The following is a 16,872-nucleotide window of genomic DNA, read 5'->3' as shown; positions in this document are numbered from 1 at the left end:
TGAATTAGCAGCACTTCTGGAATGGAAGAATAAGAATCTCTGAAAACCCACTCCTTCATAAAAGCATGAGAACACTGGCAAAAATTGTCAAAATCGACTTCTTTCAGTATTCTGTAAATTAATCAGAGAAAGCTTTGTGATCATCAGAGAAGTGTCTATTCAATAAAAACAGCTGAATCTTAGTAAGAACAGTGAGCTTTGTGGTGTTTTAACTTGCTCTAGCCCCATTCCCCTCTCCCCGCTCCAAGGTAGCCTTGAAAAACAACAGCTTCACAACCATGTTTGTTGCAAAAATTAGCAATTTAGTAACCACTGGAAGGGGAAGAATAGGTTTGGATCTCTTCAAAAAGTCCCATCCACAGACAACTGTCATTATGTAACTTGTCTGACATCTCCTTTGGAAAGCTCCATTCTCAGGTCTTGGTTTTATTTGACCTGACTCAGAGCTCACGCTATAAAAACAGGGCATTTGCCAAAATAATCAGTGGTAGTTCTCTAACATTGCACCTGAGACGATGATGCAAAGGCCAGCAGCCTTCTCCCTGGGATGGGTAACACTCAGCAGGTGTTGGAGACACTTTCTGGAGCATGGCTCAGCTGTGGGGTCACCAGCTTTCCCCTGCGGAAAGCCAGGGGGCTCTGTCAGGATCACATGCAGCATCTAACAAGGCTCATACTTTTCAGACCGTCCCCTCCACCCCCATCCCTGTCCATCAAAGTAAGGCTTGCTCCTCTGCTTCTCTTCCTCCCGCATTCTTCCCCCATTCTGTCTAGGTGAGGGTGGGGTGGGTTCTCTCTCACTGGTTCATTTCCCTCGCAGAGCAGTTAGAGCTCTAATTAGTATCATCAGCTGGGCTCACCTTCCTTACCATAGTTGGACAGATGAGTTAAAGAAATATGAACATTTTGAGCTCAGAGTTTTTCAACCTTGACACCATCGACATTTTGAACTAGATAATTCTTTGTTGAGAAGGGCTATCCTGTGCATTGTAGGACGTTTAGAAGCACCCTGGCCAGTAGCACCTCACAAGTCATGACAATCAAAAATGCCTTCATAAGTCAGGCAGAGGAAGACAAATATCATGATCACTCATCTGTGGACTCTAAAAAAATGGTATAAACAAACTTATTTACAAAACAGAAACAGACTCACAGATTTTGAAAACAACCTTATGGTTACCAAAGGGGAAACGTGCAGGGGAGGGATAAATTAGGAGCTTGGGATTAACATACACACACTACTATATATAAAATAGATAACCAACAAGGACCTACTGTATAGCACAGGGAACTCTACTCAATATTCTGTAATAACCTATATGGGAAAAGAATCTGAAAAAGATGAATATATATATATATATATATATATATATGTAGCTGAATCACTTTGCTGTACACCTGAAACTAACACAACATTGTAAATCAACTATATGCCAATAAAATTATTTTTTTTAGAGTGAATGATGGTTTTTATTTTTTAATTTTTTTTGCTGCTTTGGGTCTTCACTGATGCACGCGGGCCTTCTCTAGTTGCCTCGAGCGGGGGCTACTCGTCGCTGCAGTGCGTGGGCTTCTCATCCTGCAGAGCGTGGGCCCTAGAGGGTACAGGCTTCAGCAGTTGCGGCGTGTGGGCTCTAGAGCGCAGGCTCAGTAGTTGTGGCGCACGGGCTTAGTTGCTCCACAGTATGTGGGATCTTCCCCGACCAGGGATCGAACCCGTGTCCCCTACGTTGGCAGGCGGATTCCTAACCACTGCGCCACCAGAGAAATCCCAATAAAATTCTTTAAAAAAAAAAAAAAAAAAAGTCTTCACATATTGCCAAATATCCCTGGGAGCAAAAGAGTCCCCAGTTGAGAATTGCTGTTTTAGTTAAACCGGTATAGTGATCTTTGATTCTTGTCTTGTTTTGGGCCAAAACTTACATATCATTATAATTAATATATCAATAAAACTTTTACTTCTGTTTCCAAGAGAAGAAATATATAGTCTAGGTGTTATCACTGCCCCCCCGCCCGACACACACACACTTATCACTAGCAATGGGGTTGTTGTTGCCATCTGACTGGTGAGCAGTCCAGTTCCAAAATTCCATCCTGAGGGCTGCTTTCTGGGGCCACTCTTGGTACCAACATGCCTTAGCGTGGGTTCCTCATCTCATGTGAGTACTCTATTGGCAAGTGTGAGTCCAAGGATCAGGAGTGAAGGACAGGAGTTGTAAAACAGAGGAGAAAGGAGAGCCATTGCAAGGGTGAATTGCAATGCAATGGCGGAGGGGAGGAAGGAGAGCCAGTGCAAGGGTGCAATTCTTTGTTGAGGGTGCTCTACAAAGAATTATCTAGTCAAATTGGCCACTTCCAAAGGCATCTGATTGTTTGATCCTGCAAGACAGTTTGAAAGCTGTATGAAATATCTGAAGAGAGTCTGAGGGGAAAAAGAGAGAAGCATGTATTCATCAGTTACTGACTCCATCGGTCAAAGATTTGTCCCATAAGGCACTGACCACTCCCCACTTCCCCACTTCTGGCTTGCACCTGTCCCAGTGCTGAACGGTTCAAGCAGTCCCATAATCCCAAGGTATCAAGACACAAGCCCTGATGCAGAAAGCGAGAAGCCTGAGTTATGGACTTGAGGTGAAGCTCACTTAGGTTATAGCTGCTGAAGCTGGAATAAGATCAGTGGTGGTGAAATAAGCAGTTGATGAAGCCAAGAGGATCTGCCATGGGGCATGAGAAGTGTTTGATACATTTGCACACCGAATTTGTGCATTGCAATTCATTCTTGGTACACAATCAACCAAAGTACCCTGCACATACATACGCTAACCTCAGCTTTCTCTTTATAAAATGAGGATAATCACCTCAAGCTTGCTGGATTGTTCTGAGAATTACGGATCTGCATGTATAAACTGATCACAATGTCAGTTCAATAAATACGCTCCATATGTGTGTAACTATTTTATTAGTCAGATGTAATAAGCCATTCCCATTGACCATAAGGGCCCAGTGTAGTGAGGCCAAAGTCAAAGGTTCCACCTTGTGTAGGCAGTGAATTTGGCTTATGCTGCTCAGACAGCCAGAACTTGATCGCTCTACAATTAACCTTCAGTGAACAACTATCGTGTCCCTGGTTCTGGGCTGCCTTGAGGACCTGGAGGCCAGAGTCATTCCTGATCCTTCCCCCCAAAGCACTCCCACGCCGGCAAAGATGGGCAAACAATAACAACTGCCACGGTTTAAGCAAGCACAGGGGACTATGGGCGCAAAAGGAGCCCTGGGAGGCGAAGGCAGGCTTTCCCTAGGAGGAGGAAAGGGTACCGACATCTGGAGGGATGTATAGGTGATAACCAAGCAAAGACTGGCGGCGGGGCAAAATGTTTCTCACCGGCTCACTCAGTGCAACTTCACCGTCGTTTACTGGGCCCCTGCTGTAGTCAAGGTGGTGGTCAGATGCCGAGGCGGGGACAGAGCGGGGAGTGAGGCCAATCTCCAGTCACCCCTCACTGCCCCAAGAACATAAGGTAGACCGTCGAAGGAGCGAAGGAACAAATTACCACACTTACGGGGGTGTCCCTAGGAACAGACATCATCCTTCCCTAGATCACTGATTCAACACTCAAAAACTAATTGACTCGTTCTCCTTCACTGGTTAATTAAATTTTTATGGCCAAAAAAGAATGGGGGGATTGATGACATTTTTTCCTTTTCACAATCGTCTTCCGTTACGCTACTTTATATTTCAATAAGAAAAGAGGTATAACCAAACATAAAGTAAACCCCACTCTCCAGAGAATTCTCTGCGCCCCTCGTCCCCGGAGCGAGGTGAGCCGAGGCGGACGCTCTCCACGTCCCCACCGGTCCGCCCGACGCCACCTGCCTCTTTAAGAGCCGAAGCCTCGCCCTTCGAGGGGCCGCGGAGGGAGCGAGCTTTGGTGCAGTTGCCCGCTGAGGTCTCGGGAAGCGGCGTCTCCGGGAGCTGCTGTCTTTTTAAGGAGGCGGGACTCTGCCCGGAGGAGGTGGAGAAGGTCTGCCCCCCGGATCTCCGGTTTCCGGCAACTCGGCGGGGCCAGAGCCTGCGCGCAGAATCTGAGGCCCGAGGATTCCTGGCACCAGCTGGACGCCGAGCCCCGCGAGGTGAGGTGGCGGGGTCTGTGGGGCCGGCCCGGGACTGAGGGAGCTCGGGATCTCCTGCTCACCCGGGCCGCTGCGGCCCAGCTTCTCCTCCTAAAACACTGTCCGTGCTTCTTGGGCAGCGCTTTCCCAGACCGTCCTGGACTCACGGTGCCCCAGGCTGTAGGGTCCCCATCACTCCAGTGCCTACTAATTGCTTCGCTGTGCACTAAGCGCCTTACACTTACTTGCCTCAGTTAATGGCACCCAACAATGTGTGAGTAGGTACAATTATGAACCCATTTTACAGATGAGGAAATTGAGGCCCCCAGGAGCCCACAGTCTTACGGCCAGAAGCAGCAGAATCGGGAATCAAACCCAGGTCTGTGACTCCAGAGCCTGTGCCCTTAACCACTGGCTAGGCTGACTTCCTTTGCTCTCCACTGCCCTCATAGCCACCTCTCTCAAACCCCAGCCTCCCCTTCCTCATCCTTCCATCTCCAGACTGCACCTGGCCCTTAAAAACCCACACAGTGAGATTGCATGGAACCAATGGAGCCCCCCACCATTAGTTTTTTTATAACCGTTTTAATAGTATCTGATGCTAAATGGTTATCTTTATATAAACCTATCGGATCCCACTAAAAAAGGACGCAAGGAAAAGCAATACCATTTCTAATGCTGAAATAAGATTCGTTTGTAGATTTTTTTTTATGTTATCGTATGAAATTTATTTATTTTTCCTTTTTAGACCTCTGTAAATTATCTTCCTAATAATTGGGAGAAGACCCTTGGCTGAATGGCAGCTGTAGATGACTTGCAGTTTGAAGGTACATCCGTTGGGTGCCCACCTTTTATGATCAGTATTTCTGCAGTCACAGCAGAATTTCCGTTGCTATGCTGGTGCATATATTAAAGAAGATTACTTCAGATATCTTGGTAAAAGAATGTTTGCCACACTCAGGTTATTCTATTTGTTCACACCAGCTGTTCTTTTTTGCCAAACAGCCCTTCAGATTGGTAATATAAATTTAGTGCAGTGATTACAGAAAATGTTTATAGAGTTCTTGCTTTAGTTCAACACGCATTTATTGAGCACCTATTTTGTGCTTAGAATTCTACTAGATACAGGAGATCAAAAGATAAAGGAGAAGTTTTTTACACTGGTAGAGTAGATAAAAGTGTAAAAAGATAATTATAATGAAATGTGATCAGGTCATTCCTTCACTGACTCAGTAAATCTCTCATGAGTGTGACCATGAACCAGGCAATTGTTCTAGTTACCAGGGTAGAAGAGTGAACAGTTTCTTCCCTTATGAAGCTCTCAGTCTAGTGAGGGAGACATTTATTTGTTAAATGATCATTTAAATATATATCTATAAACTATGGAAGTGCTGGAGGAAAAGTTCATAACTCATAACCCAGAGCCTGACTTAAGCTGGGGATTGACGAATGCTCATTTGCCTTGTAAACACTTGTATAGTATTTCCTAAATGGCAGGCAGTGTTCTAAGTGCTTTACAAATATTTACTCATTTACTCCTTATGTCAACTTTATGAAATAGCTTTTTTGTTTTTTGTTTTTTGGGTTTTTTTTTGCGGTATGCGGGCCTCTCACTGTTGTGGCCTCTCCCGCTGCAGAGCACAGGCTCCGGACGCGCAGGCTCAGCGGCCATGGCTCACGGGCCCAGCTGCTCCGCAGCATGTGGGATCTTCCCGGACCGGGGCTCGAACCTGTGTCCCCTGTATCGGCAGGCGGACTCTCAATCACTGCGCCACCAGGGAAGCCCTGAAATAGTTATTTTATTCTCCCTATTTTACCAATGAGGAAACTGAAACACAGGAAAATTAAGTCATTTGCTTAAAGGTTATAGTAAGTGGTAAAGCAGGGTTTGAACCCAGGCATCACCACCTACGCTATCTTACTACTATCTAAGGAAGCGATACGATGTTTAAAGAGATATCCACTTCATCAGCCAATACTATCAGTTCCATCTGCAAAATACAACCAATATCTGACCACTTCTCGCCACCTCATCCACTATCCCACCGTGCTCAAGGTCACCATCACCTCATGTCTGGATTATAGCCCTTACCTTCCTTCAGGTCTTCCTGCATCCTCCCTTACCCCCTACAGTCTGTATTTTGCAGCCAGAGTAGACCTTTAAAACCAAGTCAGGTTATGTCATTCCTTCTGAAACTTCCAGTGGCTCCCATCTCACTAGGAGTGGAAGACAGAGCCCTTTCTGTGCTTAGGAGGCCCTACATGATCCAGGCCTCTGCTGCCTCTGATTTCATCTCCTGCTACTCTAGCCCTTTCTCTCTGCCTACCCACATGGGCCTCATCACTGTCCCTCCTAGACGCCAGGTACACTAACAGCTTAGGGCTTTTGAGCCATCCTTCTGTTTGGGACATTTTTAGTCCAGATAGCCACATGGCTTGTTCCCTTGCTCTGCTCAAATCTCACTTCATTCCAGAGGCCTTCCTTGGTCATCCTATCTGGGAGTACAGTGCAAGAAAGTTCAAGGGTAAAGAACAGCACGTGCGGAGTACTTGAGAAGGGAGGAAGTCTGTTTCATTTTCTTTCCCAAGGAATTAAAAGAAGGCCAGTATACCAGAGCACAGATGGTGGGGGAGGCCTGTCACAAGGTGAGGTTTGAGAGGAAGCAGGAGCCAAGTCACACAGGACTTTATACACCATGTTAAAGACTTGGCTCTTTAGAAAAGAAGAACACAGGATGCTGTGGGGGTCATGGAAAGCTTCTCCGAGGAAAAATGGTAGTGTTAAATGAAAAAGTGAAGGTCAGGGCCCTGCAGGTGGGAGACATTATGTCAGGAAAGGAATAGAGGCAAAACATAGCATAGGATGTAGAAGCAGATAATGTTGGTGGCAGAAATAAGAAGCATACCAATCTTGCCCTCAAGGCACTGAGATGGACAAGAATAACTAATACAGAGCAGAACATGTGAATAGTCATCATGTGTGAGGTACACACATCCTACATCAAAATCAGACTTTCCATCTGCTGTTCTTCACACACGGAACACATTTTCTGTCTTCTGGGTCTTGCTCATCCCATACCCTTTGCCTGAGATGCCATCCCCACTGCTTCTGGCCATCCTTCTCATACGGCAGCTTCTTCAAGTAGCCTTTCCTAATCCCATCAACTAGATGAGTTATCATCTCTTGAACCTCTTTGGACTTGTTACGTCTAAAGTGACACTCTCTGTTCCTCCTTCTGGCATGTCCTTTCCCCTGGTAAACTACTGTCTTAAAAATATGAAACTTAAATATATCTTCCTTAGACTGATTCCTTCAGGCAAAGTTATAACCATCTTTTTAAATGTCAGTGCCTTGTCCAGTCAGTAAATGATAGCGATAACAGTATTTATTATTATCTCATATCATCCTCAGAATCTCTCTGCGAGATAAGTATTTTCTACTTTTTAGAGAAACAGAGACTCAGAGGTATGGGGTGATTTGCCCAAGGTCATGGAGTGCTAGAGTCTTATCTTAAACAGAGGACCCTCTCATTCCAGAGCCTCATGCTGCCAAAACATGGGAGACTGAAGCTTGAGTAGTTGTTACGGATCAGCCACCTTATTCATTTCAGTCACTTTAATTATCTCCATAAAACTATTAGCGTAGCTGACAGGCAGTAAGATCGGGCTCGATTATCCAAGAGCCCCATCCTACTGCCGTGATTGTAGTGTCACAGTGGTGCCCTGCTGGCATCCTTGCTGAGTCCTGCCAAATTCCACAGCTGCCCTAAATTTTATCTGAGAGTGGCTAAATAAAGTTTGTTAGGATGCCCAGAGACAGGAAGTCACAGTCATTGCTGGTGGACATGAATAGGTGAGGTTCTTTGGGAGAACAGTTTAGCAGTATGGCTCAAGAGCCTTAAAAATGGTCCGTGCCCTTTGACCTGGTGATCGCACTGATAATGCTCATACTAAGGCAATAACCCCAAAGCTTTCTCCTCAGAGATGCTCCCTGCAGTGTTACCTGTACTAATGAAAAACGAGAAGCACCCAAACATCCAGTAACAGTGGAATAATTGTGTTAACTTGTGGTGTCTCTCTCCCACTGTTCCCACCTCCAGCTGATGAACTGTTATGTAGCCACGTAACTGATCTTTTTTTTTTTTTTTTTTTTTTTTGCGGTACGCGGGCCTCTCTCACTGTTGTGGCCTCTCCCGTTGCGGAGCACAGGCTCCGGACGCGCAGGCTCAGCGGCCATGGCTCACGGGCCCAGCCGCTCCGCGGCATGTGCGATCTTCCCGGACCGGGGCACGAACCCGTGTCCCCTGCATCGGCAGGTGGACTCTCAACCACTGTGCCACCAGGGAAGCCCAACTGATCATTTTAAAGACTGATATAATATGAAAAAAATAATTTCTTATATAATCCCTGGCAGATGGAGCAGGGTACAGCATTGTTTACATAGTACTGTCACATCCTAATTCAGCACTTGGTGCACTGTAGGCACGCAGTAAATATTTGTTGAGTGAATGGTCATCCCTGGCATGAATCTACTCTATAGAGAAAAGGAAATATACCGGAAGTTAATAGTGTTTGCTTTTATGTGGATGGGACTAAGAGTGATTTTTATTCTGTTGTTTCTGCTTTCATTTTTGTCCTCGTGTGTTCTGTAGTGATTACATAGGACTTATTGGAAAAAATAACTTCCATTAAGTTTTTTTGAACTTGAATCAAAGAAGAGAGGGTTAGATTGGTTACTTGCTACGGGCCAGGCACTCTGCTAAGGGCTTTACTTAAGTAATATTCCTAACTTTCCCAAAATTCCTGAAAACAAATATTATTCTCCCCATCGTATAGATGAGAACACTGGAGCTTATAGAGGTTAAGTTACTTACTCAGGCTTGAATACTTAGTAAGTAACTGAGCCAGGACTAAAATTCTGGTCTGACTTCAAATTCTGTTGTTTTCATAATCATTTTTCTTTGTCAGCTTGATTTCTAGATGAGATTTTTTTCAGAGCCTTTTGCCACTTGTCTCAGATAGGGTCTGTAGCAAAGCTGAGGTTGTAACAGCTTGTCTTTAAATTAAAAGTATGGCATTTCCAGTGTGGGTAAGGTCACTGATACCCTTGTACTCTAATTGATTTCAGAATTTGGTGATGCAGCCAGTTCTCTAGCAGCAAACCCAGATGCCACCACAATAAGCATTGAGGATCCTGGTGAAACCCCAAAACACCAGCCAGGAGCCCCAGGAGGCTCAGGGAGAGAAGAGGATGATGAGTTACTAGGAAATGATGACTCTGACAAAACTGAGGTTTGAACTTGTCTTTTAAATTGTTTTTTTCTTTTAATTTTTTTAACATCTTTATTGGAGTATAATTGCTTTACAATGGTGTGTTAGTTTCTGCTTTATAACAAAGTGAATCAGCTCTACACATACATATATCCCCATATCTCCTCCCTCTTGCGTCTCCCTCCCACCCGCCCTATCCCATCCCTCTAGGCAGTCACAAAGCACCGAGCTGATCTCCCTGTGCTATGCAGCTGCTTCCCACTAGCTATCTGTTTTACCTTTGGTAGTGTATATAAGTCTATGCCACTATCTCACTTCGTCCCAGCTTACTCTTTTAACTTTTAAAAACCTCACTCATGCATTTATCTGTCTCCTGTGTGCCAGGTAGAATGCCAAGCAGTGGCGACACGAAGGTAAATCATGTAGATCAAGGTAAATCTGCCTTGGGGGAGAAACAGACAAGCAAACAGACCATTGTTACCCATGGGAAACACGCTGGGGTTGTGGGAGCAGAGAGAAGGGGGTTACAGAAGGCTTCCTGGAGGCAGTGACACTTAAACTGAATCTTGTTGAAAGAATAGGCGAACCCGGGAAGAAGGTGTGGAAGGGTGATCTGGGCAAAGGGAACAGTTTTGGTGAAGTCACAGAGGCATGAAAGAACATGGTACAGAAAGCACATCTTCCATCTTCATGTACGTTGGGAGCAAAATATAAGTGAAGACAGGAGATGAGGCTCACAGATAGGCAAGGACTCAACCCTCTGAGTATGAATTGTATTCTGAAAACCATTGGGAGCCATTGAAAGATTTTAAACAATATGACCAGAGACGTTTAAAGATATTTAAGATACAGGGCCCTGTGGAGTATGAATTGGTGGGAGACGGACTAGAGGCCAGAAAACCAGGTAGGAGACTGGTGAAGTGGCCTGAGCTAGAACTGGATACAGATGTTTAGCAGATGGGCTCACTAGGACTTGGTGGAAAAGGGGTGAGGAAGAGAGGGAGGATTCTACTGAGAGTTCTAGGTTTCTGCATCTGGTTGAATTTTGAATATCAGAGCTGTTTTTGATCACAAAAATTTACTTCCATGTACACTGTTGGTGCATTCCAGAAAAACAGTATTTCTAGTAATATTTTATAAATGGATCATGATTGTGATTCACTAGAGGAGTACTCAGTTTATAGCAGTGTGTTCACAGGCTCATGAAATAGTGGAGGGGCAAGTGCTCTTCGTGGAACTCCATGAAATAGCAAAATAAGTACCAAAGTGTATGTCAAATTAAATAGCATTGTATACTAGATATTGTGGCAAGAGCTCAGACTTAGGAGCCTGAGTTTGAATCCAGGTCTGGCCAGTAGTAGTAGCTCTGTGGTCTTGGATAAGGTACTTTAATTTCCCTAAACCTGGACTTCCTCATTGGAAATATAAGAAAATAGTATACTGACTCTTGTCATCATTATCATCACAACAGCTAATATTTACTCAGTTTTTAATAGCTGCCAGGTACCGTTTAAAGTTCCTTACTTGGATCATCTCATTTAATCCTTAAAACAACCCTATATGCAAGGAACTATTCTTAGCTTCATTTTGTAAATGAGAAACCTGAGGCACAGATTTTAAGTGACTTGCCCCAGGACACACAGCTGGCAGGTGCAGATGGAACTTTAAACCAAGGTACTCTGAGTCCCTCTGTATTAGAGTAGTGTATGTTAAGTGCTTATCAAAGTTGTTGGCACCCTCAGGATATAGGAATGATTTTTAGTATAACTGAGTGTATTAATTAGTTACGGTTCTCCAGAGAAATAGATCAATAGGATATGTATATGTAGAGAAAGAGATTTACTTTTTTTTGAATTGGTTCACATGATTGTGGATGCTTGGTGAGTCCAAAATCTGATGGAGGATGCTGGCAGGCTGGAGACTCAGGAAAGAGAATTTGAATCCAAAGGCATTGTGCTGGAGAAGTAGGAAGAGCTGATATTGCAGATGAAGTCTGAGGGCATCTGCTGGAGGAGTCCCTCTTGCTCAGGGGGTCAGCCTTTGGTTCTATTCAGGCCTTCACCTGATTGGCTGTGGTCCACCCACATTATGGAGGGCAATCTGCTTTATTCAAAAAGTCCACCAATTTAAATGTAAAGCTCATCCAAAAACACCCTTACAGAAACATCCAGAACAATGTTTGATCAACTATCTGGGCATCATGGCCCAGCCAAGTTGACACATAAAATTTACCATCACACTGAACAACAGCAGCCATCAAAAGTTTAAGAAGCATTGTATAGGGGAAAAAAATCTTAAAACTGAAAACATTTTATTCGTTATCTTAATTTCGTCAGGGAATCGGGGAGAGGTTACCAATATTCTATGATAGTGACAGAATTTCTTGACCTAGCTTATGGAACATGGGTCTCTGGTGTTCAGTATCTTGCAATATTAGAGTTGGAAAGAATCTACAGTTTCCTCTACAGTAAGTCCCCTACATATGAACCTTCAAGTTGCGAACTTTCAAAGATTCGAACGTGTGTTCGCATGTCCAGTCATGTAAGTTCATGTGTCTGGCGTACATTGTCACATGCGTGCATCCTCTACAAGTGTTTGTGCTTTTGTGAACTTTACTGTACAGTACTGTATAGAGTACAGTATCTTTATTTCAAGCCCAGGATGTCCAGAAGCAAGCGTAAAAGCAGCGGTGATATAGCTGGTACAGTACTACCCAGACATCACTGGATCATTTTTTTAAGAGGGTAGATAGAATTGAATCCAGCAAGGAACCAGAACCTGTGCCATCAGTGGCAGGAGTGAGTGAAATTGCACCTTGCCCTCCGTGTCCTATTGCTGAAGATCCTTCAGCTCTACCATCTCCCACCTCCTCTCCCTCCTCCAGTCAGTAACTCTTCTTGCCTGTTCACTCGATGCCAGCCCCTGTATGCCAGCTGTTATACTGTACTACTGTACTTTTCAAGGTATTGTACTGTAAGATTAAAAATGTTTTCTTGGGCTTCCCTGGTGGTGCAGTGGTTGAGAGTCCGCCTGCTGATGCAGGGGACACAGGTTCGTGCCCCGGTCTGCGAAGATCCCACATGCTGCAGAGCGGCTGGGCCCGTGAGCCATGGCTGCTGAGCCTGTGCGTCCGTCCAGAGCCTGTGCTCCACAACAGGAGAGGCCACAACAGTGAGAGGCCCGCGTACTGCAAAAAAAAAAAAAAAAAAAAAAAAAAAAAGTTTTCTTTATTTTTTGTGTTTGTTTTTCATGTATTATTTGTGTGAAAAGTATTATAAACCTATTACAGTGCAGTACTATATAGCTGATTGTGTTTGTTGGGCACCTAGGCTAACTTTGTCGGACTTAGGAACAAATTGGATTTCCAAACGCACTCTCGGCATGGAACTTGTTCGTATATAGGGGACTTACTGTATTTCAGCTTCCCTCTCAAGATATTAATGCTGTCCGTGGTATGTCAGAAAGACAGCACTTGAATACCTCTAGGAGCAGGCTGCTCATGACCATGTAAAGCAGCCCCTACCACTTTTGGAAAACTTTAATGGGGAAAATTTTCCTTTATAGTGAACAAAACATATCTGCCTATAGTACCTTCCCTCATCTTGCAGAGGTCCTTAGAGTGCATCTGTACTTTTTGCTGCATGAATCCTCTTCAGATACCTGAGGATGGCCGTCACACTTCCTGGCATGGGGCGTGCATTCTTCTGTAGAGAGCTGTGCTCTCGGTGCAGGCATGGCCTTCCTCGTGCGCCTCTTCTAAATAGGAAGTTTGGTTTTCTGTTAGAGCAGTATATTTTAAGTTTTTAATTCTTTAGAGTGAGTCAGTATATCAGATTTTTGAGAATTCAGGTGGTGATAGTAGTGAGGATGTTGAAGTGGAGGAAGGGGAAAAGATATTTCCACTGACTGCCTTCTGTAGGTACATGTTTGTGTGTGTGTATATACATATATATGTTGCTTTGCATAGTAATTAAGCTAATCCTTCCTATTATCCTATAAGGTAGATCTTGTTACCTGCACTTTTTTTTTTTAAATTTTTTTCTTTTTTTTTTTGCGGTACACGGGCCTCTCACTGTTGTGGCCTCTCCCGTTGCGGAGCACAGGCTCTGGACGCGCAGGCTCAGCGGCCATGGCCCACGGGCCCAGCCGCTCCGCGGCATGTGGGATCTTCCCAGACCGGGGCACGAACCCGCGTCCCCTGCATCGGCAGGGGGGCTCTCAACCACTGCGCCACCAGGGAAGCCCACCTGTACTTTTTAGATAAGGAAGACTGAGATGAGTCTAGTGATTTGATGAAGCCATCCCCTGGTGGAGGGACCAGGATTTGAAACCTTTTGGTGTGTCTTCAGAGCTGATGCTTTTATGTCCGGCTGAGAATTGGGCATGGCTGTGGTAAAATTGATTGATGAATGCAGAAGAGTTTGGTCTTTCGTACATCTTGATTTTCCATTAGACCCTCTCTCTTTCTCTTTCTCTGGGTAGCTAGAATAAGGAAATTGCTTCTGTGTTCATTACGTTTTTTATTTTACCTCTGACAGTTACTTGCTGGACAGAAGAAAAGCTCCCCCTTCTGGACATTTGAATACTATCAAACATTCTTTGATGTAGACACTTACCAGGTTTGTAAACCAGATTTACCTTTCTTTTGTCATATAATGCAGACTTGTTTCTTCTATGGTTAAACAATCGAGTAATGTGAAAGGTTTTATATACTGGATATGGTCTTCAAAAGTAAAAGGTCAATTAGCATTTGAAAATACTAAATGAAATAATAAAAAAATACTAAATAAATAATAAAAGCTGTAATCACTGAGTTTCAATTTTGCAGGGCAAACTTATTAAACTTTAAGAAAAAAATCTTCAGTAGACTTAACTGCTGTGCTGTTTTGCAGGTCTTTGACAGAATAAAGGGGTCTCTTTTGCCAGTACCAGGAAAAAACTTTGTGAGGTTGTATATCCGCAGCAACCCAGATCTCTATGGTATGTGTAGTGCTGTTTTGATTCTTTTCCATGTCCCAGCTAAGCTCAGGTGAGTGTGCGGGTTGCCTGGAAAGTCGCAGAAGCGCACTCTTGGTGGGGCATCTGGTGTTTTATTTGACTCTTCTGAGCTTTGATAGCAACTGTTGCAGAGAATTTGGAGAAAATGCAATTGTATGTTCTATTAATGCGCTGATGACAAGTAATAGTATGTCCTTTGAAAGTCTTCAAATGACATTACAAATTCAAGACAAGTTAAGTCACTTGTGTTAGAGGAGATTGTTGATTTTAATTTTAGAGGATTTCCTGGTGGGGGTGAGTGTGGAGGAGCTTCTCTCATGCTTATTCATGATGTGCTGAGTTCCAGCTCTGCACAGGCTGGCTTCCCCTTGAAAGTCTGTAAGAGGATGGGCCAGGGGATAATGTCATTCCGACCTCCCTGCTATCCGAGAAGGGATCAGAGGTCCATCCAGTGATCCTGAAGGAAAGGGTTCCAACAACGGTGGCCTGTGTTTGAGGGGAGAAGAGAGCCGGCGGCTCTGAGTGCTTCTGTTTGCAGGTGCTGTACGAAAGACTTGGTGCACATGGGCACACTTAATTCTTGCATCAACCTTTGGGTAGGTATTATTATCACCGTTTTTCAAAAGAGGAAGCTGGTGCTCAGTGGGGTTCAGTAATATATATGCTCAATCCTAAACATTAAGTTTTAGAGTGATTATACTTGTTGATTATAAGAGGAAAAGGCATTCAGGAGAATCTATTGTGTGCCAGTCACTACATACACTCTTTAATCCTTTTCAACAAGGCTATGTATTAAGTGCTCTTTTCCCTGTTTTCCATGTGAGAAAACTAAAACTGAGATTTGCAACATCATGGATGAACTCGGAGGGTGTTAATGCTTAGTGAAATATGTCAGACAGAGAAAGACAGATGCTTATGGTATCACTTATATGTGGAATCTAAACACTAAAACAAACTAGTGAATCTAACAAAAAAGATACAGACTCACAGATATAGAGAACAAGCTAGTAGTCACCAGTGGGTAGAGGGAAGGGAGGAGGGGCAAGATAAGGGGTAGGGGATTAAGAGGTACAAACTGGTTAAGTATAAAATAAATAAGCTATAAGGATATACTATGCAGCACAGGGAATATAGCAAATATTTTATAATAACTATAAATGGAATGTAACCTTTAAAAATTGTGACTCACTGTGTTGTACACTTGAAACTTATGTAATATTATAAATCAACTATACATCAGTTAAAAAGTAAAAGTAGGGAATTCCCTGGTGGCCCAGTGGTTAGGACTCTGAGCTTCCACTGCAGGGGCCACGGGTTCAGTTCCTGGAACTAAGATCCCACAAGTCGCACAGCATGCCCCCCCCCAAAAAAAGTAGAACTAGCTCATAGTTTAGTTTTATGTAAAGGCCCCCATTTATTCTATTAGACTGGTGTTTTTAAGCTACAGAACCTTTTCATCAAATGGCACGGATGTCCAATGTTTAAAACCAGTCAAAGTGGAGCAGCTCTGATGGAGATTGAGGGAAGTCTCCCTTCCACTCAGCTTCCTCCCTCAGGGACACACACAGAAGTTCCATCCAGATGTCCATGGAATTCCTGGAGCTCCGGTGAGCATAGTGTGAAAACCATTGCCTTGGCCCAGGCCTCTCAGCTAAAGGTTGCCAAGGTGGCATTTCTTTCTAGCTCTCATTCTTCCTTACTTCTAGCCTGAGAACTTCTTGAGAAGCAGACTCTGTGTCTGAGAAATCCACGTCATCAGCACCAGGCAGAGGGCTTGGTGCAGAGTAGGTACTCAAACAGTTTTTGAGCCCTTTATTTTGTGCTAGAGACTGAGGATTCAAAGATAAAGTCATGATCTCCATCCCCAAGGAGAAAGAAGAGAGGGACCCAGCATTTGTTGAGCACCTAACAGGTGCCAAGCATGGAGTTCAGCACTGTTTTATTTCCCACGCTCCGAGGTAGCCTTATCTTACAAAAGAGAAAAATTGAGGTTTGGGGAGGACAGCCTGCCTACAGTCTCAGAGTTAGCAACAACATCAGCAACAACAACGATAATAGCAAACACACATAGAATATGCTTGATACATGCCAGACACTGTTATCAGGGAACAACCCGAACTAACTCATGTGATCTTCATAATAACCCCAACTTTACGAGGTAGGTACTGTTATTATGCCCATTGTGTAGATGAGGACACTGTGTCGCCTAGAAGTCTAGCAACTGGCCTAAGATCACGCAGCTAGTAAGTGGCGGAGGATTCACATCAGCACTGTAGCTCCTAATCCATATTCTTCGTCACTGTGTTTGGCTGTCTTTCGTGACAAGGCCAGGATACGAACCCAAAGCATCCTTCTTCCCACAACACTACTAATCTCATGAGCCCATAGACATGGTTAAAAAAAGAAGGTACAATATTGGTAAAGTGTTTTCTAGCAGAGAGGGCTGGGCCTCGTGGGGTGGGTTGGAGGAAAGTGGTCAGGAACAAGATGACA

At 44.1% G+C, this 16,872-nt stretch overlaps 1 protein-coding gene across 3 annotated transcripts in view; it reads left to right on the top strand.

Moving 5' to 3' along the window:
- The first annotated feature begins 4,023 nt into the window (after positions 1 to 4,023).
- The window catches only part of YIPF1 (Yip1 domain family member 1), a 36,250-nt gene continuing 23,401 nt past the window's right edge, over positions 4,024 to 16,872 (top strand). For 2 of the 3 annotated variants that reach the window (XM_082614901.1, XM_082614903.1), the window contains exons 1-5: positions 4,024 to 4,131; positions 4,859 to 4,937; positions 9,239 to 9,402; positions 13,920 to 14,000; positions 14,274 to 14,361. In XM_082614901.1, coding sequence (XP_082471027.1) covers positions 4,907 to 4,937; positions 9,239 to 9,402; positions 13,920 to 14,000; positions 14,274 to 14,361 — 364 coding nt within the window. In that variant the 5' untranslated portion in view covers positions 4,024 to 4,131; positions 4,859 to 4,906. Of the gene's footprint in view, positions 4,132 to 4,417; positions 4,490 to 4,858; positions 4,938 to 9,238; positions 9,403 to 13,919; positions 14,001 to 14,273; positions 14,362 to 16,872 lie in introns of all 3 variants that reach the window. The other variant, XM_082614902.1, reaches the window with a different exon arrangement.

The sequence above is a fragment of the Mesoplodon mirus genome (assembly GCF_964341445.2).
Source record: "Mesoplodon mirus genome assembly, chromosome: 3".
NCBI classification, from domain to species: Eukaryota; Metazoa; Chordata; class Mammalia; order Artiodactyla; family Ziphiidae; genus Mesoplodon; species Mesoplodon mirus.
This window is presented reverse-complemented; position numbering and strand designations above follow the sequence as displayed.